This window comes from Bos taurus, chromosome 18, assembly GCF_002263795.3.
Source record: "Bos taurus isolate L1 Dominette 01449 registration number 42190680 breed Hereford chromosome 18, ARS-UCD2.0, whole genome shotgun sequence".
NCBI classification, from domain to species: Eukaryota; Metazoa; Chordata; class Mammalia; order Artiodactyla; family Bovidae; genus Bos; species Bos taurus.
In genome coordinates, this window is record NC_037345.1 from 11,023,097 (window position 1) to 11,046,992 (window position 23,896).

Consider the following 23,896-nt stretch of genomic DNA (forward strand, 5'->3'; position numbering starts at 1 on the left):
AGGGAAAGACTTCAAAGTAGAAAAGCACAATGCTGGCCCCACAGAGAAACTGGTAAATGTGATGACCTTTGACCTGTAGACACACTTAGGCGTGAGTTTTGTCTCATTCCTTGAGTGGCCCTGGGGGAGGAGTTGGGAGCACTGGGGCCTGGTGCCTGCTGGGTGCTCACCCTGGCTCTCATCCGAGTTCAGAGGCCCAAGTAGCCCCCAGGACCAGCAACCCCTTTCAGTCTGGAAGCCTGAGGCTCAGGCCCGCCCATGACCTGTTGCTCCCATTCACAGTGCAAGACCTGGACTGCTACACCACCGTGGCCCAGCTCTGCCCGTACGAGAAGCCGGGGACACACTGCCCAAGGTAAGGCTCCCTGGCATCTGGATTTGCAAACACGGGGTCTGGGCTGCGGGGTGGGTAGGGTGGTCAGCGCACGCAGCCACGCACGGCTGAGTTCTAGACGCGGCCCTGGCATGTGTCCACCTAGGAAGTCATTTGCTTTGTGGTCTGAGTCGAGGGCCCACCCGACTTCTCCCTGAGACCGCTCATTCTCAGCCCTGGCTGCACACTGGACTTGCCGCAGAGGCATTAAAAGGACGAATCCCGATCTTCAGGGGTGGCCCAGGAGGGCATCGCATCTTTGGAGGCTTCTGCGTGAGTCCCTTGTGCAGCCCAGTGCCTGCGGCCCGCCATGAGGGACTTACCTGAGAAGGTGATTTGCCCCGCTCACTGTCGCATCCACTAGCAGGAGAGAGTATGTGCTTAGTTGCTCAGCCGTATCTGACTCTTGCGACCCCGTAGACTGTAGCCCGCCAGGCTCTTCTGTCCATGGGATTCTCCAGGCAAGAATATTGGAGTGGGTTGCCGTGTCCTCCTCCAGGGGATTCTTCCCAACCCGGGGATCAAACCCAGGTCTCCCGCTTTGCAGGCGGATTCTTTACCATCTGAGCCACCAGGGAAGCAGAAGAGAGTATTTGACTTCATTTGCTGCCAAGCTCTTCCCAGGCCCCAAGACAGACCTCAGGACCTGTCATTCTTGACCCCTTAGATCAGCTGAGAACTCTGGAAGCTGGTTGACACTGGTCCCCTTGGAATCTGCTCTTTGATTCTTATATTTGATCTGTGATATTTTCTGTGGGTCACTTTAGAACAAGCTTGTTAAAATCCAGCTTTTTGGAGGTAAAACTTACACACAGTGAAATCCACCAGTAATAAGCATACAGGTGGGTGTGTTTTGAACAGTGTGCACCACAGTCCCGATAGAGGACGTTTTCATCACCGCAGCAGGTTCCCTTGTAGTCCGTTCCCCTCCCTCCGCTCTCTCCTGTATCCCTTCCAGCCCCTGATCCGCTTCCTGTCCCTACAGTCGTGCCTTTTCTGAAATCTCATGTACATGGAGCCATCACAGCAGAGACTTGGGTGTCTGGCTTCTTTCACTCCACACGATGCTTTGCAATTCACCTGTGTCCTAGAGCCAATGGGTGATTTGTTTCTTCTTTCACATTGCCGAGTCGTGGTCCACTCTGTGGATGTACCACAGTTTGTCTAAGGAGTGAGTTTTATACACATCTGCCTAAACCTTACTTGGCTGGTTTTTGGAAGATGGTGCGTCATAACTAAAGAAGAGGTGCCTCTGAAGTACCTATTAGACCCTCTCAGAAGATGGGGGATGTAGCACCCCCTGAGCCCTTCTCCTGGCCTGGAGGCCTGTGGGTTCTCCAAGGGGAAGACTGACCTTAAAACCAACAGGTGAGGGACTTCCCTGGTGGTCCAGTGGTTAGGACTCCTGCTTCCATGGCAATGAGCACGGGTTTGATCCCTTGTTGGAGAACCAAGATCTTGCATGCTGGGTGCAGCGGACCCCCCAAAACCTAGCAGGCGGAGACCCCCGAGGGTGAGCAGGAGGAATCCCGGGAGGGTGCTGACGAGGGAGAGGGGGCTGGACTGGGCCCCAGACTCCTCCCCTTGGCTACTCACGTTCCCCTTGGGGCTTTCTCACTGCCACTGCCACCCCCATCACCACGCTGACCTGCCCTGAATGTTCAAGGGAAAACGTCCCTTTAATATTTCCCCGCATGTTAAAGAGAAGCAGAAGGAAGTAATTTCAGAAAGTACAAACAAAAAGAAAAACTTGACATACTACAAGTATCCAAAATGTTTCTGACCTCTCATTCTAGAAGCAGGAAAGAACATTCTTACCCAGATTCTTTTTTTTTTTTTCTGTTTAAATCTCAGACACATCCTTGTTCTCTCTGCCCACTCTGCCCCTTCGCCCCAAAGGACCCTTTCCACTTCCCGGTCGCTCTGCCTGGCTCTCTTCCCCTTCGGCATCCTGCCTGTCTCTGGGCCAGAGGGCTTCCGGCTGCCTTTTTGGTTTCTTGGTCCCTGGGCTCCAGCACATGTGTGCTTGTGCCAGATGAAGACAAAAGACCTTTTCTTAAGTCAAGCTTGTGCTCTTTCTTGGTTTGAGAGGCTCCAGTTTGAGGCACTCTCCTCATCCCCTGTGGCAGGGATGTGGTGACTGACACAGCAGTCAGCAAACCCTTCCTGCCCCAGGTTATCAGTGTTCCCTCCCTGGAATATTCTGTGACTCACAGAGGTGAGCACCCCCACCCTTTCCTCATCCAAAACAGGGCAGTGGCCTTAAAAAAAAAATCTATTGATTACAATCTCTATAAGGTACCCGCAGTGTGAACCGGCAAACACCCAAGAATGGGAGATACAACCCCTTACAATTGCATACTCACCTCTGCTAGATTTTTGTTTCATTTCACCTCATTGTTTGTGCATGTCTTTTAATATGAAGAGCTTTTTAAAAAAAAATTTTATTGCAGTGTAGTTGATTTACAGTGTCGGCTTAGTTTCAGGTGTACAGCAAAATGAATCAGTTATGTAATCAGCTATTGCTGTTGCTCAGTAGTGTTAGGCTCTGTGACTCCATGGGCTGCAGCATGCCAAGCTTCCCTGTCCTTCACCGTCTTCTGGAGTTGGCTCCAACTCCTGTCCATTGAGTCGGTGATGCCATCCAGCCACCTCATCCTGTCACCCCCTTCTCCTCCTGCCCTCGATCTTTCCATCTGTATCTACTCTTTGAGATTCTCTTTCCTTAGTCATTACAGAGTACTGAGTATAGTTGCTTGTGCTATACAGTAGTATAGAGTGGGATCTTACAGAAAGTCTCTTTTGTATATAGTAGTGTGTATATGTCAATAAAATTCTACATGTGCTTTTAAGAAAAGGAAAAATATCTTTTATCACTGCTAGGGCGAGAGAGGTATATATGTATTTTTTCTTAAAGAGTAGACTGTGGTAATAATTGCCTTTCATCTAAGTACTAAATCTTGATGAGCAAATAGAGGGCCAGCTGCTTTTCTCAAGAAGTTTTGTTTTCTGCCGATGATAACCATTCCCTAAACGCTTCTTGTTTTCCAGAGTTCGCTGTCCAGCGCACTGCAAAGACGAGCCATCCTACTGGGCTCCCGTGTTTGGAAGCAACATCTATGCAGACGTGAGTATTCTGGCCTTATCGGTGACCGCCTCACAGAAACCACGTCCCAGGGTCTGGACATCAGAAACTTAAAATCTCATTCCTGTGCCTCTAGATAAATTTATACCATCCATTTCTGCTACCAGTGCTTTAGTTTCTGCATTTTCAGAAGTATTTGTGCTTCCACCAATGTGTGCTGATGAACGCAGACATGGGTGTGCCTCCTCTTACCCAGACAGCTTCAGAGTTTGGTGAACTGACTCCTGCTCCCTCACTGACAAGCTCTTCTCATGTGAAGGCTGCCATGCATCACATACTGCACTCCCCCAGATACTTAATAACCTTTCTGGCTCTCCTGATGCTTGTGCAGCTGTTGGTCTTCTCTACTCATTGCATTTCTTTTTGGCTATGTACATACACTGAACTAAAAGCACACAGAAGAAAATGCAAACTCCCACCAATTTGCCTCCTGTGATAACCACTCTTATTATATTCCACTTTTCCATCCTAAGTTTAGCAAGGAAACTTTAGCTTGGTTGTTTTTTAAGTTTTATTGAAATATAGTTGATTTACAGAGTTGTGTTAATTTCTACTGTACAGAAAAGTGACTCAGTTACACATACATATTCTTTTTCATACTCTTTTCTATTCTGGTTTGTCACACGATGGTGAATATGGTTCTCTGTGCTCCAGAGTAGGCCCTTGTTGTTTATCCATCTTACAGATAAGAGTCTGCAGATGTGGCTCCTACAGAACAAGGTCTCTCCCTCCTGTGATCCAGGGTTTAGGGACACGGTGACCCAGGAGATGTGAATACGGTCACAGCTCTGCCCAGCAGGCTCTGTGATCTTCTTGACCAAGCCATTCACCTCTGTGTAGAATGAGCCAGGGCTGGGGTTTTCTAGTTCGGGGAATCCTCCAGATCTGAAAGTCCATGAGTAGATCAGCTTCACTCAACCCCAGCTAATGTTTTTGCTCAGCTTTCCTCATCTTCATTTCTGTAGTTCCCCTGCATCCACTGTCGCCACCCCCACCTTTGCCTCCATCTGCCTTCATTTATTCTGGACTCCGGTAGTGTGAGCTCACTGAGTTCTATAAAGTCAAAGCAAACTTCATGACTGACCTCCCCCCACCCCTCATCTTTTTTTCCTCTCCTCTTTAAATGAGCCTTTTTTTTTTTTTTCTCCTTGAAAGGTGCTTAGCCAAAGTGGAGCTCTACAAGTTTAATGAGGAAATAAAACAATGTGAATCAATGTTATACCAAATATTTAAGCCACAACCTGCTACTGAAAGACAAAGTCTTTGATTTTCAAGGGCTTTAAATATAAAAGGACGAGCAAGATGATTCTAGTAAAGTACAAAAAGACAAATAGATAAAGCAGGAGTGGCAATATTGCTATCTGATAAAGTGGAATTTAAACATACTGAATGGGACGAGACAATTCATTATGCAGTGGCACAAAAGGTACAATTAATGTAGATGTGAAATTCAAGTCCATATGCTCCAAACAGTGTAGCAGCTAAACATATAAAGCAAAAAAAAAAAAGTTTAGAAATGCAAGGAAAACTTGATGAAATTTTAATAATAATATAAGGCTACATTTTACTTTGTTATAGGTTCTTAAAAACATCATCACTAGGTATTGTCACTCCCATCTTACAGAGACGGACAGGGAGGCTCAGAATAACCTGCCCCAGATCACGCCACTGGCAGTGGCAAAGGCGAGATGCAGATGAGGGCGTGTCTTGTCTTTGGGCCTGTTCTGCCTGCATGAATGTTGCTGCACTTCTGAATACACAGGTGTGAACAGGCCTGTGTGAAAACCTGTATTCAGTCTCTAAGTTATTCACTAGGATTTTGAGCTTTTGACATCACTGTGCCGGTGCCCATGACAGGGCTTGGAGTATAGTAATTGTTCAATTAATGTTTGTTAAAAGAATAAGTAGATAAAAATACTGCAGTAGTCAATGCCTAAACATCTCTTGAGAAAATTTTTTAAAAAAGGAAGGAAGGAAGGGAGAAAGAAAGAGAAAACTAACCCCGTTTCAGAGGCTCTTTTCTGGCCTCGGTTTCTAGGTCACTCTGTATTCTGGGAAATGATGATGCCCCTGGAAAATGTCTGTTTAGCTAAGAGATTTATTTTGGGAGAGTTGTCTCCAGGCCTTTGAAGGACCCAACAGTGCCTCCCTCGGCGAGCGTTCCTTGGCAGACCCCGCACTTTGTGGTGAGCTGCAGGCAGGGGGAGCACCAGGGTGCAGCCTGTGAACCACGTCTGGGTCAGAAGATGCAAAAACTCAAGCCCTGGCTGTGACATTAAACAGGCCTGGGATGGTGGACGAGCCTTGCCCTGTTCTGAACCTCAGTTTTCTGATCTGTCCCATCTCCCTCTGTGGCTCCTTGAGTTCTCACACTCGTATGTGCACCAGAATCCCCAGAGGGCTTGTTCAGACAGAGTTCCGGGTCCCACCCCCACCGCGTTTCAGACTCGGGGGTCTGGGGCAGAGCCAGGGAATCTGCATTTCTAGCAAGTTCCCTGGTGGTGCTGATGCTGCTGGTCTGAGACGGCACTTTAAGGACCCCTCGGTTGGAGATGACAGTCCTGTGGGAATTTTCGATAATGGTGATGGTAAGAGCAATGATTATGGTGGTGTTTGTTTTGTTACCTAACATCTGTTGAGCACTTGCTGTGTGCAGGCCTGCATTTAGCCTGTGATCTTTACATAATCACCTCGCTAGCCCCTCTCGGGGTCTTATTGAACCCTGTGGAATAGTGTACAGCTTGCCGGCTCTGAGCAGCAGTCCTGACTCTGCTGTTTGCCAGCCCAGTGATTTGGGGCAAGTCTTTAAACCTCTGTTAAGAGGGAATAATAGTGGTGGTGGTGATGATGACATAATAATAATGATGACGATGATGATACTGGGTAGGTTACTGGGAGTTACTGTATCAATCACTTGAAACACTCAGAACTTGGCCTGTAGTGATAAATGCTCAGAAAGATTACCTATGATGATCCCTGCTTTATGTTGAGAAGATAGAGCCTCTGAGGGTTAAAATAGGTCATCCAAGGCCACCCAGCCAACCAGTGGTGGGGGCAGGGGTGCTGAGACCAGATCTCTGTTGATAGTGCTTGTGAATAAGTATCCAGATACCGGTGTTGCCAATATGTTGGTGTTGGAGAAGACTCTTGAGTGTCTGTTGGACAGCAAGGAGATCAAACCACTCAATCCTAAAGGAAATCAACCCTGAATATTCATTGGAAGGACTGATGCTGAAGCTGAAGCTCCAATATTTTGGCCATCTGATGTGAAGAGTCGACTCACTGGAAAAGACCCGGATGTTGGGAAAGGTTGAGGGCAGGAGGAGAAGGGGACGACAGGATGGGATGGTTGGATGCATCACTGGCTCAAAGGATATGAGTTTGAGCAAACTCTGGGAGATGATGAAGGACAGGGAAGCCTGGCCTGCTGCAGTCCGTGGGGTCGCAGAGTCGGACACAAATGAGTGACTGAACAACAACGAAGTTGGTGTTGCCTCGGGTCTTGAGGAGAGAAAGCAGATACCTTGTACCTTTGGGGAAGCAGAGGTGAGAGGAGACGTGTGGGAGGAGGAAGCGGAGGAGAGTGTTTGTCTGCCATCAGCAGTGGAAGGCGTGTGCGATGATTACCAGCCCATGCAGTGAGGAGGATGAGGTCCTGGGTGTGAGGGTCCCATGCCTGCTGTTATCGTGGGAACTTCTGTACCGCTGGTGCCCAGACACCCTCGGGGGCCGGGGCGGAGGACCGTCCCAGAGGCCCCAACACCGGAGCACCCGGCCTCTTGGCAGCTGTGGTCAGAGGATATGCCTCCTGGGCAGGCCCTGGGTCTGGTCACTCATAGAGTGTGAGCAATACAGAGAGGGAGACGGAAGAACCCCCAGTCCTGCCCACTGGCGGACAGTGAGCCCCAGCTCAGCCCTGCAAACAGCAAACGTAGGAGGATTCCACAATGATCATTTCCTTCGTAGAGTCTCCCTGCCTCTCTTTGAGATGGAGCAGACTTATTGCTTGTTAATCTTCTAGGGACACAAACCCTTCTGAGAACTGGAAAGTTGTGGATCCTTCCTCCGAGGAGGTGGGGGTGGAGAAGGCTTCTTTGTATTGATAAAGTTGACCAACCATCCCAGTTTGCCTGGGATGCTGGGTTTCCCAGGCTCAGTGCTAAAACCTCGAAAGTTCTTGCCAACACTCTAGGCCCACAGAGTTCTGCCTGCAGCCTCAGGGCCTCGCAGATGTCCCGGAGCCTGCTTCAGGCTAAGGAATCCGGCCCTTATCTGTTTAATGTATGAACTGAAGACAAGATATGTTCACGCAGGATTAGAAAAACTGGCCTTCAGCGCCTCAGGTCAGTCAGTGGTGGGAAGCAAGAAATCCAGTTCTCTCATCTTTAGTGTGAGGGTGCCAGTCGGCTCTGAGACTCTCCAGCTTTTAACAGCAATATTAACTTCCCAGGGAGCGGGCAGGGCAGGGCCTTCTACTGTGAGTGTTTTTTCCTTCTTCTGCAAAACCAGCAGCTTGTTTGGAATAGCCTGGATTTGGAAGGGACGTGGCAGGAGCTGGCAGTCTGCAGGGATGTTGGGTCTTTCTCTCTGCCTCTGACCCTCCAGTCTACCTCTTGCAAGGACCCTTGGAATTCCACTGGACCCACTGGGGTAATTTAGGACCCTCTCGTCTCGAGGTCCCTAGCTTTGTCACGTCTTCAGAGTCTTTGTGCTGTGTCAGGTCACGTGCCCACATGTTTCAGGAATGAGGGTGGGCATCTTCAGTGGGCATTTCCGTTATTCTGCTGACCACAGAGGCTCAGACTTGACCCTTCGCCTGATCTTGTTTGGAATTGCTACTAAACCATGAAGTGTCTTCAGGGCCTTGGCAATGTTGTCCAGTCTCACTGAGCCTGTGTTTCTGGACTATAAAATGGGAGTAATGTAGTCACCCATCTCACTGGAAGATGAAATGAGATGACAAGCAAAAGCAGCCCAGGGCTGGTATTCAGTAAGCTCAGTCGCCATCAGCTCTGCTCACCGTGGGAGCCTGTCGACTCCACAGGTGGGCCGGCCCCCCTCGTGCCTGCAGCCCTGGCTGCACCTGGCAAACACAGCCTCAGGCTTCACCCCAGAGCAGCCAAATCTGTGGAATCGGGGGGCATAGGAAGGGCATCACCAGGTAAAGACCACAGCTGCAGTGAGGGTGGAGGCTCGCTGCCAAGGCCAGCGTCGGAGTCCAGCACAGGCTGGATAAAGGACCGCAGAAGGGTGTTACTTTGAGTCGGCCTCAGCATCACCTGGCCCTCACCTGAGGGGATGGTTCTGAGTCTGTAGGTACGTCAGGGTGAGCTCCAGGAGCCTGCATCTTTCACAAGCACTGGCCTCCCCAGCCCTGAATGAGTCTCCCCAGCTTTGAGAAACGTTGATTAATTACTCTCAGACAACCCAGTCTGAAGAGCGTTTTTCTACTGGATAAGTCAAGACCCTAATGGAAGTTGAACCCGACGATTGTCCTACCCAGGGATTGGATGACTCAATGACTTTAGAAAACAGCATCTCCTGCCCTTGCTTGAAACAGGGGCTTGTGTGGCACCTGGAGTGAACCCAGATGCCCCACGGCCCTCACGGCCCCAAGTGACTGGCCCCTGCTCACCTCCTCCCCCCTCTCCTGCTGCTTGCTGTCTGACTCACTGTGTTCCAGCCACCCTGGCCCCTTTTTCTATTCTTTGGATATGACAAGTTCACTGTGCTCCAGGGCCTTTGCACGGGCTGCTCCCTCTTCCTGGGACACTCCTCCCAGAGACGTCCCCATGCCTGTGGGAGTCTTCCCATATTAACTGTTCTAAAAGAGCCCCTTAATCTTATCTCATGATCAGGTTTTGTTTTCTTCGTGGGTGAGTTCCTCGTTTGTGTATTTGTTTGTCTGTCTCTCTTGACTCCGTGAAGGCAGAACCTTTATTTTGTTCCCCCCGAATCCTCTTGCATCTAGTACAGTGCCCGGCACATAGTAGGTGTTCAGAAAATATTTGTCAAAATAGGAACGAATGAGGGATGAGGCCAGGTCTCACTGGAGAGGCCGCGGAGGAATTGAGGTAGTGATGGTTACTTCCTAGGGTTTGGTGGGGTCAACATCCTACCAACCAGCAAGCCAAGGCACGGTTGACCCCATGAGGGCGTGACTGAAGGCCTGACCTTCACACTAATCAAAGCCCTCCTGCACTTTCAGACTTCCAGCATCTGTAAGACTGCCGTGCACGCAGGGGTCATCCGGAACGAGAGTGGGGGCTACGTGGACGTGATGCCCGTGGATAAAAAGAAGACCTACGTGGCCTCGCTCAGGAATGGAGTCCAGTCTGAAAGGTAGGGCTGCTTTCTTGGACACTCAACACCCAAGGCCTGTGGCGGCCGTTGGAGAAGGGCCACAGTCAGTGCCCTTTAATATAAAGCTTGGGCAGACTTGGCGCGTGTTCTCAGTAGAACACCCAGGACAAGCCTGTCCTTCTCTCTTCCTTTCTTTTTTCAAAATAAGAGCTTGTTTGTCTGCCCAGCGCATGTTTTTGTAGACAATTTAGAGGTGTCAGAAAAGCCCCAAGGAAAACCATCACCCATTTCCTCTCACCTGGGGGAGTTAGAGATCTTTGGTGTGCGTCCCCATGGTCCTTTTTTCGGAATGTATGTGTGCATGCCCCCCCGCCCCTCCCCTCAAAAGACAAAGGGATCAAGTTATAGTCACACAGCAGTTCTCTAGCTGCGTCACAATATAGCTGCATTCCGTTACCCAGCTAAGAGCCGAGTCTGGAGTGCAGCAGACCTAGGCTCTGCTCCTTCCCAACTTTGTGACCCAGAGCCGGTTGCCTGGTTTCTCAAGCCTCCGCTTTCTGGCCTGGAACATGGGGAGAACTACAGTCCCCACCTCTGGGGGGTGTTGCAATGCTGATGGGGCTGTTGCCCAGCTTTTCTGGCCAGGACACCAGCCACATTGGACTGGGGCCCACGCTGATGACCGCATTTACTTTAATCACCTCTTTGAAGTCCCCTTCTCCAAGTACAGTCACGTTCCGAGGGCAGCGGGGATTGGGAGGTCCACATGGGAACTTGGGGTGGGGGCGCACAAGCCAGCTAGCCCACTCCAGGGGAAATGATGAAGATGTTGTACTTGGGGGACCGCTTTGGAAAAGGCATATAGAGTCAAGGGTACAGACTGTGCCGGGCCCCGTGAAACTCAGGCTGTCGTGGCTCCCTGGCACTCTGCCACTGTCCGCACCCTCCCAGCCTCCTGGGGCGCTGCAAGGGCGGACCCTGCAGAATCAAATGACAGGGATCCTGGCAGGGGGTAGGGGCGCACGGGGTGTGCTCGGTCACAGCCATCAGCCACGAACACCCGGAGTTAGTGGCTTCTGCGTTTTCTCCTTCAAAGCCTGCAACCTCTGTGTGGGAAAAGCTTAATGAAGGGAAATTCCATTGATTTAATGGGAGGGAAATGAAGCAGCTGATTAGGTGGAATTTCCTGGTGGGGCTGGAAAGAAATCCCAGGACACCCATCTCTTGAGTTCACTGTGTCCCTTTGAAAGAGAAAACGCCTTGGTGAGAAGCTGATAGGCTGGCCTTCTTATCCTTGAGAGGGCCCCAGCAGCTCCACCCCCACCCTAGGCTGGGACACAGGGGGGTCTCTACGGAGGACTGGGGACCAACAGAGGGTCCCCCAAAGTGCCTTCTTCCCCACTGTTGACTGCCCCCGTCCATCTGTAGTTCTCTCTGCCCAAGGAGCCGCCTGAAATGCTGTCGTTCTACCTGCCCTTGATGCTCACGGTGCCTTGGCTCCAGGGCCCCCAGGATCCCCCAGCCCGAGGTGCTCAAGTCCTTATTGTCGTTGTGGTTGTTTAGTCGTTCAGGCACGTCTGACTCTTGTGACCCCATCGACTGTAGCGTGCCAGGCTCCCCTGTCCATGGGATCTCCCAGGCAAGAATACTGGAGTGGGTTGCCATTTCCCTCTCCAGGGGATCTTCCTGACTCAGGGATCGAACCCACGTCTCCCACATTGGCAGGCAGATTCTTTACCTCTGAGCCACCAGGGAAGCCCCCAAGTCCTTATATACAATGACAAAGAACAGGAGGCCGTCCACATCCATGGACTCCACAGCCACGGGTGGACGTGGAATGGATACAGAGGGCTGACTGTGTCTTGCAGGCAGCCTTCCCCAGGCCCCGGAGTGGTTGATGCCCACTACTCAGACAGGTTCTACTGAGCGGACAGTTTGCTTCCCTTCCTTCTTGGGCTCTTTCCCCCTGAGTAGGTCGTGCAGGCTGAAATCTGTGATCAGCTGAATTCTGTGGTGAGCTTCCCGACCTGTAGAGGGAAAATGATAGCAGCCACCTCCAGTGTTGGGGAAAACAGTGGGTCTCCAAGTAGGCTCTGCAGAGCAGCATCCAAATTGACTGGGAGTTTGCTAGAGAAGCACATTCTCTGGCCCACCCGGGACAGACACTTAGGGAGCGTAGCCTCCCCTTGGGGGCCCTGACTCCTGCTGGAGGGTGACCGCTACTGCCAGAGGGGGTGATGCAGGGTGGCCACGTCCCGGCACACACAGTTGCACTGTCCGTGATTCTGATAGTTTGTGAGGTAGTGTATCTGCGGGGGCCCAGACCCATGCCGGGATGGGTGGGCGCCAGGGGTAGTCTGCCCTGCGTGTGCAGGGGAGAGGCCAGCCCAGAGGGAACATGGGGTCTGAGGGCAGCTGGGAGCCCTCTGCACTGCTCGTCAGCCGGGTGTCCTGGGGCAGGCAGTCTCCCCAGGCCTCCGTCAGTGTCTGCTGTGAGGATTAAATGAGAAAGTATGTGCAAAGCGCTCACCAGCGGCTTAGAGCAAGTGTCTAATAGACCCGCTGGTCTGGCCGTTATGACACCTCAAGGCCAGTTTTGAACCTCAGGACGCTTTGGTTCTTTTCACGTAGGGTCAGGTAACGCGACTCTAGGAAGTAGCCTACATGGATTATTCCAGGACAAGGGAGAAAGCATCGTGCAGGAATTACTCTTTCATCCTGATATCCATCCGTTCCGCATGCTCTCACCTATCAGGTGTCACACATGGGGTGAACCCTTACAGTGTCCCAGGCACTGGGACCCAGCGGGGAACACGTAGTCCCCATCTCCGCCCCCTGGGACTTGTCACCTGGTTGCAGGACAGACAGTGCAGAAATAACAACTTCAGTAGCAGGGCACAGGCGTCTCTGCTGTGGAGGGTGGTGCCGGGAGCCGAGCACACCCAGCAGGGCCCCATCTTACTGTCAGGAGGGGCCTCTGTGGTAATGTGGCTCCTGCAGAGATGTCTGGCTGCCCCAGGCAGGGCAGCCCCCTCCTCCCCTTCTTTAGATGGGACCTCAGAGCCCCTCTGCGTACGGACCAGTGCTGAGAAATTTCCCTGGAGCCTGTTCCCATTAGGGACTGTGGGAACCCAGCCTGAGGCTGGTAACTCTGTCCTCAGTGTCTGCAGGGCCCCTGGAGTGATCATAGCTATCCCAAGGGAGACTGTGGACACTGGACATACAGCACCCGTTCACAGAAAGCCACCTTTAAATTTAGGGAATCCTTCAATCAGTCAAACAAACAAACCTCCTCAACAGAATTCTCAGTACACGGACCAAAAGTTGGTTCTGCGTCAAAGTGTCTTCAGTTTAGCAATTGTCTTTTTCTAGAAGAGGATTTCCTGAAAGTTTTGAAAGATGACCATGCAGAACCGGGACCACGTAAGACGACAGGCACTTTCTCTCTCTCTCACACACATGTGCTCGTGAAAGCATGGAAGGGAAAGGAATCCGGGAGAACTTTAGATGTTGGGACCTGGGTTTGTCCAGATGTTCTCAGAAAGAAGTGACATCTGGAAGAATATCAGTTCAGGATTTTTTTTTTTTTTTCCTGAGGCCAGGACTGATTTTAAAGACAGATTTCACAATGAGATTGGGAAATATACCAAACAATGACAGATAATACTCTTGGTCACAATGACCTGTTTACAGAGGTTGATGGTATATACGTGGATCAATGTTTACCCAAATAGTAGGCCACCTGGAGTAGCATTTATGGGGCAGCTCCTGTGTGCTGGGCACTGTCCCTGGGGCTGGGGCCACAGCAGGGTCAGAAGAAGCCAAAATTCTTGTCCTCAGAGGCCTCTGTCTACTGGGGCATGTACAGATACATACCATGAGCCACACAGGGGATTTAGAAGCAAATGATTAGAGCACAGTTGATCTACAGTGTTGTGTTAGTTTCAGGTGTACAAGACAGTGAGTCAGTTCTACATGTGCATATATCCACTTTTTTTTTTTAGATTCTTTCCCCAACACATGGGGATTTTAAGGTTTCTAGTAATCATAGTGAAAAAGAAACAGAAGGGAGAATTTAGAGTACATTCATTTCATCCAATGAATCAACATTATTATTGTTTCAATATGTACAAACAGAAGTGTTGGTGGGAAACTTGCACTCCTCTTTTCTCATAAGAGCTGGAATCCTCAAACCTCTTCATCTCATTTCATGAAATAGAAAATATTTTTTAGGAGAAAACAATTTTAGAAGATATTTTTTTAGGGAAAAAAAATACAATCTCCATTTTCATTTTTATGTGTATTGCCCAGGGTGGGGTAGGGGAAGTCTGGAAAAGTTATAAAAAAAAGCAGTTAACAGAGATTAACAGAATGCTTATAGGAACTCTTCTTTTCTAATCCCTAGACATATTATTTAAATAGAAAGTGAAAGTGTCAGTTGATCAGTCATGTCTGACTCTTTGCTGACCCCTTGGACTATACAGCCCGCCAGCCTCCTCTGTCCATGGTATTCTTCAGGCAAGAATTCTGCAGTGGGTTGCCATTCCCTTCAGGGGATCTTCCTGACCCAGGGATCAAACTTGAGTCTCCTGCATTGTAAGGACACACTGATAATAATGCATGGATAATTCACTCACCGCCGTGCACCTGCCCACCATTCCCTTGATGGGAGAATGTGGTTTCAGTCTTGTGGGGTGACGCTGTCCATGGCCCAGGGCTTGAGCTCCGGTCAAGTGCACAGCACTGACCCAGAACCTTCCCTGGATGAGCTCATTCACCTCCTACAGGGCCCCTGAGGAGGGGGTGCTTTTGCAAATTCTGTCCTCAGAAGCAGAAACTGAGGCTCAGAGAAATGGATTAACCACCCCAAGGTCTGATAGATAAGATCTGGAACTATTTCTGTCTGACTCTTGAAGTTTCCTGGAAGATCAGTAGAGGGTGAGAATCTGGGAGAACAGATTAGAATATTTAAAAAAATGTTTATGTATGTATAATACGCTATACATATAAATACATACATGTTCATGTATGCATATAAGTGATATTGCTTAGTACTAAAAAAGATGTTGCACATTTAAAGCCAGGATAGCAATCCTCTGCCATCCTTTTGTTGCTGGGTTCCATACCCCCGGGGTTAGCTGCCAACTAGTGGACCGTCCATCCCAGGACAGAGGTACACTGTCCTCTCTCTTTAATCCAGTCTCTGTCATGTGCTGCCAAACGCCAACCACTTCCTCCCTGAGTAATTTTCGCCCACAGGAGTGAGCTTCCAGGAAAAGCCTTATGCTTTTGGCTCCTGGCGGACCTGCAACCTCCCCCCTCCCAAGGGGCTCCCGGAGTTTGAGCCCCAACTGCCATGTGGGGTTGGCCAGTGTGGTCCTCAGCAGTGGTGTGGCCACAGCCCATCCATTTAGGATGAGGGTTGGGAAAGGGTCCCAGAGCATCCACAGAGCTGCATCCGTGTCCCAGCTGCACCTGGAACAGGTGTTCTGTTTGGGGCAAATCACGTCACCTCTCAGAGCCTTGCTTTCCTTTCTGTAAGTGGGAGGAACCCTGGAGATCTCTCAGGGGGCTGCGGGGACTGGATGGGGTAAGATTACATAACGAACGGAGGCGGCAGTGGGGTGCGGCGGTGTGTGTGCCAGACACAGCCGCTGGCTGGGAGAGCTGAGCACTGGTGCCCAGGGCAGGCGAGGGGCCGTCGGAAGCCTGGACTCACTCCCCAGGGCTGGGCTGTGACACCACCCGAGGCTACAGTGCCTCAACCTTTCCCAGAGCTCCCATCCCAGCTCGTCAAGTAGATCAGTGACCCTGGGGATGCCCCAGAGGCTTCCCAGGCCAGCTCCGGTTCTTCCCCAGTTCTCAGAGGGGGTTTTTATGCTGGTTTTCCCTCCCTTCCCCCTCCCTTTCTCTCTCTTTCTTTCTCCCTTCCTTCCTTTCTTTCTCTTTGTCTCTTCCTCCTCACCCCCTAACTTTTCATAGTAAGATTAGAGAAATTTCAAGAAATAGTGCAAATAGTTTTAAGAAACTACTATCACAGAAAATCCCACTGTAAACACTCTAGCGGTTTCCTTCCAGATTTTTTTTCTGTTTGCACAGTAACAGTTTATTTCTTAGCTTTCTTAATTAAGTTTACTTTTGGTTGCGCTGCGTCTCCGAGGGCTTTCTCTAGCTGTGGCGAGCAGTGGCCACTCTCTAGTTGTGGTACACGGGCTTGTCTTTGCAGTGTCTTCTCTGGGTGCAGAGCACAGACTCGAGAGCACATGGGCTTCAGGAGTTGCAGCTCATGGGTTCTAGAGCTCAGGCTCAGTAGTGGTGCACAGGCTTAGTTGCTCCATATAACGTGGAATCTTCCCAGACCAGGGATCAAACCCGTGTCCCCTGAATTGGCAGGAAGATTCTTATCCACTGTGCCATCAGGGAACTCCCTTGTGATTTTGTTTTTTTTTCCTACAGAAAAAGGAATCAGACTGCCCACATTGTTCTGTTAATTTTTTTTCAGTCAACAACAGTTGTGAGTGTCTTCCCAATACTTCCCATGCCTGACATAGCCACACCATCATTCCATGGCTCCATGATATTCTGTTGCATGGACGGACTGTTTCTTTACCCAGTTGGCTGACATCTGGGTTGGTTCCTTTTTTTGTTTTTTGTAAACAACACAGCAAAGAACATCTTTGCACAACCTGTGTGCTTTCCCTACACTTTGCTTAGGTAACTTCCTGTTAGCAGCATAGCCACAGCCACCAATTGACCTCTTTCTGTGATGCATGGCATGTCTCTCTCCTGTTCAAGCCCTGCTGAGAAAAAAATCTCCAGCTCTTATCAGGCAGGTCACCCCACCCACTTCCCCACCCTCCTGGTACAGCATCTGCCTCGTCACAGCAGTGCCCCTCACTGGCCTGCTCTCTTTCCTGGATACCTCAGGGCCTTTGCACCTGCTGGTACCCAACCCTGGGCCCTCGCAGCTCCTATACCTCCCGTGGCTGGACCCTCATGTTGTGCACATCTACACAAAAATGCCAGCTCCCCAAGGAGGCACCTTCCTGCTGTGGGGTCTCCATTCACCCTCCCCCCTGACTGCGCCCCCGATCTAACCAGATCCTCAGGACCCACCACTGTCTGCAATTACTCCTACACCTATTTAGCAGTTGATCTCTCACCCCCAGACCGTAAGCTCCATGAAGGTAAGAACCCCTTCACAGGTGTGGTTAACCCTGTGTCCCCGACACCCACCCCAATGCCCATACATAGTAGGTGTTCAGTAAATACTGGTTGAGTGACTGACAAAATGATGAGTTCAGCTATTTGTTCAGAACCAGTTGTAGGATTTTTAATACCCTTTATGAAAATTATTCAATAATTTTGGGAACATCATCCAACACTTTTGGTGAAAATTGTTCAGAAATGTGCTGGTTTACATTCCCTCTTGGGAGCTACAAACTAACCTAGAAAGAGTCAGAGGGTGAGATTTAGAAAAGGAGGTTGTCTTATAATTTATCAGGTCACACTTGGTTTTCATCAGACCCACACAGTTGTCCACTTTGCTAGCAGAACTGGAGCTTGGTAAATGTTTGAAGCATGGACCTTGCCTGAGGCAGCAGGAGGGACCCACCTGATGGCACATGAGACCCAGTTGGCCCACTGTCTGATGTGCTGAGAAATAAACAGCCCGTTCAGCAGAGCTTGCTTGTGCCTTCTGGGTGGGGTGGTTGTTCAGTGGGGATGTCTGGCAGGAACCTTAGGGTTCCCGTCTGGATGACAGCCTGAGTGGCCCCTGTCCCTGGCTTGTGGCTCTGAGTGATTCTCCCAGACGATTCATTTGGGCAGAGAATCCAGGAAAGTCTTGCAGCCCAGAGGCCCGAGGGGGCCCTGAGCTTCTGAGAAACCTGCAGGGCAGCCAGGGTCGCCGCAGCCCCCACCACAGTGTCCACCCTCTGCCTCTGTGGGCCCATGGGGGCTTCTGGCACCAACATTCCGTCGTTTCTGGGTTCTGGACTTTCTCCACTGCCCCCTCTTGCCAAGGGCTCCCATCTGATACACATTTCCAGAAGACCCAGCTCAACCAAAAAAATACGAATGGTAATAAAAAAGCCACATGAGGGGCTGTGCTGGAGGCATGTGGGTTAACAGGCCACCCCGTGCGTAGTTGAGGAGGTTGTGAATCACGGTAACCTTCCTGAAACACAATTCAGCAGGTTGCCCACATCACCAGTGGGCATTCCTCTGATGCAGTAATTCCACTCCTAGGAGCTTATCCCTGGGTGCCCTCCTATAGATATAGGCAGCCCCATGGACCAGGTTGTTCTCTGTAGCATTGTTTGCAAAAGCAAAACATTAGAAATGGCTAAATATCCATCCTCAGGGACCCAGTTAACTATATGATAATAGCGTGGTGCAGTGCCAGTGCCGGAGCCAGAGGAGACACGGGTTTGACCTCTGGGTCGGGAAGATCCCCTGGAGGAGGGCATGGCAACCCACTCCAGTATTCTTACCTGGAAAATCCCATGGACAAGGGAGCCTGGTGGGCTACAGCCCACAGGGTCGCAAAGAGTCGGACATGACTTAGCGAGTGAGTACACGATAGCTTCCTACGAGAGAATACTATGCAGTTGGATCAAAAGCACGAGGAAGCTGTTTTTGTACAGGGAGCCAATGGCTGTAAAAGGGACAAAAACAAATGTTGACAGGATGTGGAGAAGCTGGAAGATGCTTATGTGTCGCTGGTGGGGATGGAAAACAGTGCAGCTGCTTTGGAAAATAGTCTGGCAGGTTTTTAAGAAGTTGAGCATACATTTAACACACGACCTAGTAATTCCACTCGCATGTATATACCCACAAGGAGTTGAAAGCATACATTCACACAAGAACCTGTATGCAAATATTCATCGCAGCGTCATTTATATTTGCCAAAAATTGAAGAAATCTAAAGTCCATCAACTGAGGAAGGGATTAATGGTGTGTGATCTACCCAGGTGATGGAATATCACTTGGTAAGAAAAGTAATGAAGTGCTGAACACACTACAACATGTTGCTGTTTTGTTGTTTAGTCACTAAGTCGTGTCCGACTCTTTTCGACCCCGTGGACTGCAGCTTCCCTGTCCTTCACTGACTTCCGGAGTTTGCTCAAACTCATGTCCATTGAGTCAGTGATGCCATCCAACCACCTCATCCTCTGCTGTCTCCTTCTCCTTATGTGCCCTCCCCTTCTCTTCATGCCCACAATTTTTCCCGTGTCAGGGTCTTTTCCACAAGTCAGCTCTTCACATCAGGTGGCCAAAGTACTGGAGCTTCAGCTTCAGCATCAGCCCTTCCAGTGAATATTCAGGGTTGAGTTCCTTTAGGATGGACTTGTTCTCCTTTAGGGATGATTGGCTTTCTGTGATTGGCTTCTGTTCTGAGCATGGTGTTTTGAGGCCACAACATGGGTGAACGTCAAAACACCATGCCCAGAACAGAAGCCAATCAGAATGTCACACACTGTGTGACTGCACTGACATGAGGTCCAGAAGAGGCGGGTCCATGGGAACAGAACCGGCCAGGGGAGTGACTGTGAACGCGCACCAGAGACCTTCCGGGGACGACTGTAGTGACTTGGACTGTGGACATGATTGCATAGCCCCCCAGTCACTAAAAGTCACTCAATCGTCCACTTCAAAAGTATGAATTTCATGGCACGTTGTATCTCAATGAAGCTGGGTGGTGGTGGTTGTTTTGTTTTGTTTTTTTCCTTTTTAAAAAAGGATTTAGCTCCCATCTTGAGAGGGTGGTTTTTTCTGGCTGTGTGACTTGTAGAAACTGACTTTCTCCTTGCCTCCATACTCTTGCCTGCAAAATAGGGATACAAATGGCTCCACTGTGGGAGGGAGGTAAAGGCGGATAGAAAATGCTTCCTTTACAGCTCAGTTCAGTTCAGTTCAGTTGCTCAGTTGTGTTTGACTCTGTGCGACCCCATGGACTGCAGCATGCCAGGCTTCCCTGTCCATCACCAACTCCCAGAGCTTGCTCAAACTCATGTCCATCGAGTTGGTGATGCCGTCCAACCGTCTCATTTTCTGTCATCCCCTTCTCCTCCCGCCTTCAATCTTTCCCAGCAGGGTCTTTTCCAGTGAGTCAGTTCTTCACATCAGGGCTTCCCTTGTGGCTCAGCTGGTAAAGAATCTGCCTGCAATTCGGGAGACCTGGTTTCAATCCCTGGGTTGGGAAGATCCCCTGGAGAAGGGAAAGACTACCCACTCCAGTATTCTGGCCTGGAGAATTCCATGGACTGTATAGTCCATGGGGTCGCAAAGAGTTGGACACTACTGAGCAACTTTCTCTACACTCCTATACAATATCTGAGCCCAACTGTGGTGCCTCTTTTAATAACTGGAATACATGCACTACTGTTTTAACACCACCCTGTTAATCAGTCAAGCAGGTGGTTTCTCTTTGGGTTGACAGGTGGTAGCAAAACCAGGCAGAAGTCCTAAAGGCTGAGTTGCGTTCAGACAGACGGGGGCCAGCCAATTCCAAGTTAACAGAAACACCTTAACAACCCAGACCTCGATTCAGACCCAGGTGTGTCTGCAGAGGTAGAGGGCTTTGCCAACTGCTCCTGGCCGGGGCGAGCCCTGTTCCTGTAGCTTTAGGAAGCATCTCTTGGCCACACTGCTTCCACTGAGGGGACCTGTGGACACCCAGCTCCCCCACCCCAGCTCGATCCCTGCAGAACTTTCGGTAACATGCGCTCTTCCTTCTTTTTCAGCTTGAGGACCCCTAGAGACGGAAAGGCCTTCCGCATCTTTGCCGTCAGGCAGTGAACTTGCAGGGCTGGGGAGAAGGGCGCGTCCTCAAGACGGCTTCAGGGGTTCTCTTTTTATTTTTATTTTGTCATGGGGCGGGGTGGGCCGGGAATGTGGGGAGTCGGGAAGCTTCCTTTGATTGGCATCCAGCGTCCCATCTGCCGTGCCTTGGGCTCAGCTCCTCGCACCTGGAAGAGAGAGCATCCCTGGGGTCCTGAGCAGACAGCTGGTGATCATCTTGCCGAGGCCCGGGGGTCTCCCCGCAGAGGCGTCCTTCTATGGACGCAGAGAGGATTCCTACCGGAGGAGAGAATGAAGGATTTGGAGCTGATACCGCGAGGCACTGGGGCCATGGGAAGAGGCGCACGGAGAACACTCGGGGGGCGGGGGAGTTTCAGGGATGGAGTAGAGGTAGCTATTTAAAACATTCAGAAACACAATCTGTCCCTACCAATGGTGAAAATGGGATTAATGTTTGCTGGTCAGACAAACGGGCTGGTCTGGGGGACTCTGCCCTGGCGCCTGTCCTGCTCCCGTCCTGCTGCATGCGGGCTGGTTCTATACACAGCAGTGCTGGTTGACTACAAGTTCAGCCCTAATTCCAGAGATGTGTCTTGTCTTGGTCCTTCCCTACGTCCACGTGGCCTGTCTGTCTGCTCGACCTTTGGTCTCATTGAGGACTAACAAACCAGGACCCTTCTTTGATCCCCTCCTCACTGCGGCTCACACTCCACCCAGACTAGTTTTTTTGTCTCCCACCAGGGTCTTTGCTTAGTAAGTGATTCTGTATGAAGCCCACCTTTTAATTTCAACCCCTCGTTCTCTGTGGGTCCCACCAAGATGTCTAAAAACAGCCAAAGAAGGGCTGTTTAGTTGCTGCCTTTAAAATGGCACTGAAGTGTGCAGATTCCCCATCCGTCAGATGACCTATTTTTCTGCAGTGGGAGGAATGGCTTCATTCTTCAGTACATTCCTCGCCGAGGTTAGCAGCTCTGGAAGGAGACACAGCCTGTGGTTATGAAACCATCTTGCAGCATAATAACAAGAGATGGTAACACGCGCGGGGGATTTCTCTTCCTGTTTTTGTGGAACGGTTCTTGCCAAATGTTTCTGAGGCTCCGAGGAGCGTGGTGCTCTCTGGCTCCCATTGCCATATAAAACTTCATAAGCCTCGACCCGAACCCACAGTGAAATAAAAAACCCTTCTGTAAATAGTGTTTCTTTGCAGAAGGTAAAATTCCACCTTCCACCACCAGACTGGCCAAAAGATCACTTTCGTGAATGCCAGTTTCAAAGTTGATTTCACCCTCAATCAGCATATTTCGAAGGCAAAAGAGCTAGCAAAAAGTTAAAAAGAAAAAACTAAGATAGTCCGGACAAGGAACTCTACCTGAGGAACCAAGCTGGTTGCTTCCGTTAGTGTATCCGTAATTAGAGCAGAAACAGAAGTTAAATACTATTCCCAGCTAGAGGGAGTTTGTAGAAGTTTGTTAACCTTGACAGAGCTGAAATGAGCAGGACTGTTTTTGCTTTGCACACTATGGGCTTGTTATAATTCATAAGTACTGACTGTCCGACTCCAAATGTCAGAGTGGAAGAATTTGGTCAGACTGTCAGATACTCATCTTGTCCCTGCCAAAGATCTGAGTCCTTGGATCAGATGCTAGCTAGGTATTACACTGTTGGGCTTCTGCTTGTCACCAGGCTTTGGTGGCTGTGACCATGTCCAAACTCTGAGTTTGGGTTTTCAGCATTAGTGACAGTACAGGGGAATTTCAGGTTTGCTTTTGAAGCATTCTGCCCGAGGGAGTCTGAAACATCCAATAGGAGTGAACTCTATCATTTAAAAGTAAAATTCCCAGTTCCTTCATTAACTGGCCCATATAATGGACTAGAAACTCCTTGCCCAGAACCAGGTCTTGCTATCTCTTTCACTCTCACAAACATTTCGAAACTGGAACCATTTATCTTCCAGAAATGAACACAGGGCTTCAAAGGAGAAGCTCTCCTACTAATCAGGGACCTCCTTCTCATTTAATGTTTAACAGTGCCTACGGCGCCTTCAGCACCTCACCCATAAGATGATAAATCTGGCCGACAGTGTTACTGGGACCCCCAAAATAGAAAGTTTTGGTTTCCTTCCGGTTTTTCCCGTCATGTTCTGGTTTTTCATACTGTCTGTAGGCTCACTCAGCCCGCAGCTTACATGTGTGCTTTTTTCTATGAAAAATGATGTATTTTACTACTTTCTATGTACAAAAATTTATTGTAAATTTATGTGTGCTTCGCTTGAACAGGGACCACGTTGCTGTCATTTCAATAAAACTGATTTTATTTCTAAAACGTTTCTGGGACTTATCTTTTAAGGGCACACCTCATCTGTGTAATAAAAAGTTTAAAAGCTCCTTCCAGGCTGGTTGGAGAAGGATATGGCAACCCACTCCAGTGTTCTTGCCTGGAGAATCCCAGGGACAGGGGAGCCTGGTGGGCTGCAGTCTATGGGGTCACACAGAGTCGGACACGACTGAAGCGACTTAGCAGCAGCAACAGGCTGGTTGTTCTTTTCCATGCCATTCTCCCGGGAACGCGGCGCACGGGCGTGGAGACGCTAATCGTGGAAGGATTTCTATCTCCGATGTGCGTAAAGCGTTAAGTCATGTAGGGCGTGAGGATTTGGGCGCGAGGACGTGGGGGTGTGAGGACGTGGGGACGCCAGGATGTGGGCGCGAGGACGTGTATGCGTGAGGACGTGTGTGCTTAAGGACGTTGGGGGGCTGCGGACATGGGGGCGTGAGGACGTGGGGACGTGGAGGCATGTGTGTGTGAGGACGTGGGTGTGTGCGTTCTTGTGGGTTCCGGTCGGCCGGGCTGGGCTGCGGCCTGAGGGGTTGCCTCCTGACCACCTAGTCGCACGGCGTGGTGAGTATGACAGCCTTACCCTCACTCCATCAGCGTCTTAGTCCTCTCGGCTGCCCACGGCGCTCCCACCGCAGAGTCTGCGGACCCCACAGCTCTGGAGGCCGGAAGTCCAAGATGAAGGCTCAGAGGGCCGCTCTCCTCAGGCCTCTCTTCTGGGCCTGCAGGCGCCCTCTTCTCACTGAGTCTTCTCTGTTGGAGCATTCCTAGTGTTTCTTTTTCGTCTTAGGAGGACGGGTTCTGTAGGATCAATTCCTGCCATGTAGACTCCCATTCAACCTTAGTTATCTCCAGAAGGGCTTCCTTGGTGGCCCTGTGGTAAGGAATCCGCCTGCAGTGCGGGCAGATGCGGGTTCAGTCCCTAGGTTGGGAAG

At 50.2% G+C, this 23,896-nt stretch overlaps 1 protein-coding gene and 1 long non-coding RNA gene across 2 annotated transcripts in view; one reads left to right on the forward strand and one right to left on the reverse strand.

Annotated features, from left to right (window-relative positions):
• The window catches only part of CRISPLD2 (cysteine rich secretory protein LCCL domain containing 2), a 65,845-nt gene extending 42,896 nt beyond the window's left edge, over positions 1 to 22,949 (forward strand). The window contains 4 exon segments of the mRNA NM_001100299.1: positions 283 to 355; positions 3,425 to 3,500; positions 9,727 to 9,860; positions 20,570 to 22,949. Coding sequence (NP_001093769.1) covers positions 283 to 355; positions 3,425 to 3,500; positions 9,727 to 9,860; positions 20,570 to 20,624 — 338 coding nt within the window. The 3' untranslated portion in view covers positions 20,625 to 22,949.
• Positions 4,865 to 15,713, reverse strand: LOC112442263 (uncharacterized). Its single transcript, XR_003030294.2, has 2 exons — positions 10,120 to 15,713; positions 4,865 to 4,999 (listed from the first exon to the last, which is right to left on the reverse strand). It is a non-coding gene; the product is annotated as an uncharacterized lncRNA (long non-coding RNA).
• Positions 22,950 to 23,896: the final 947 nt, after the last annotated feature.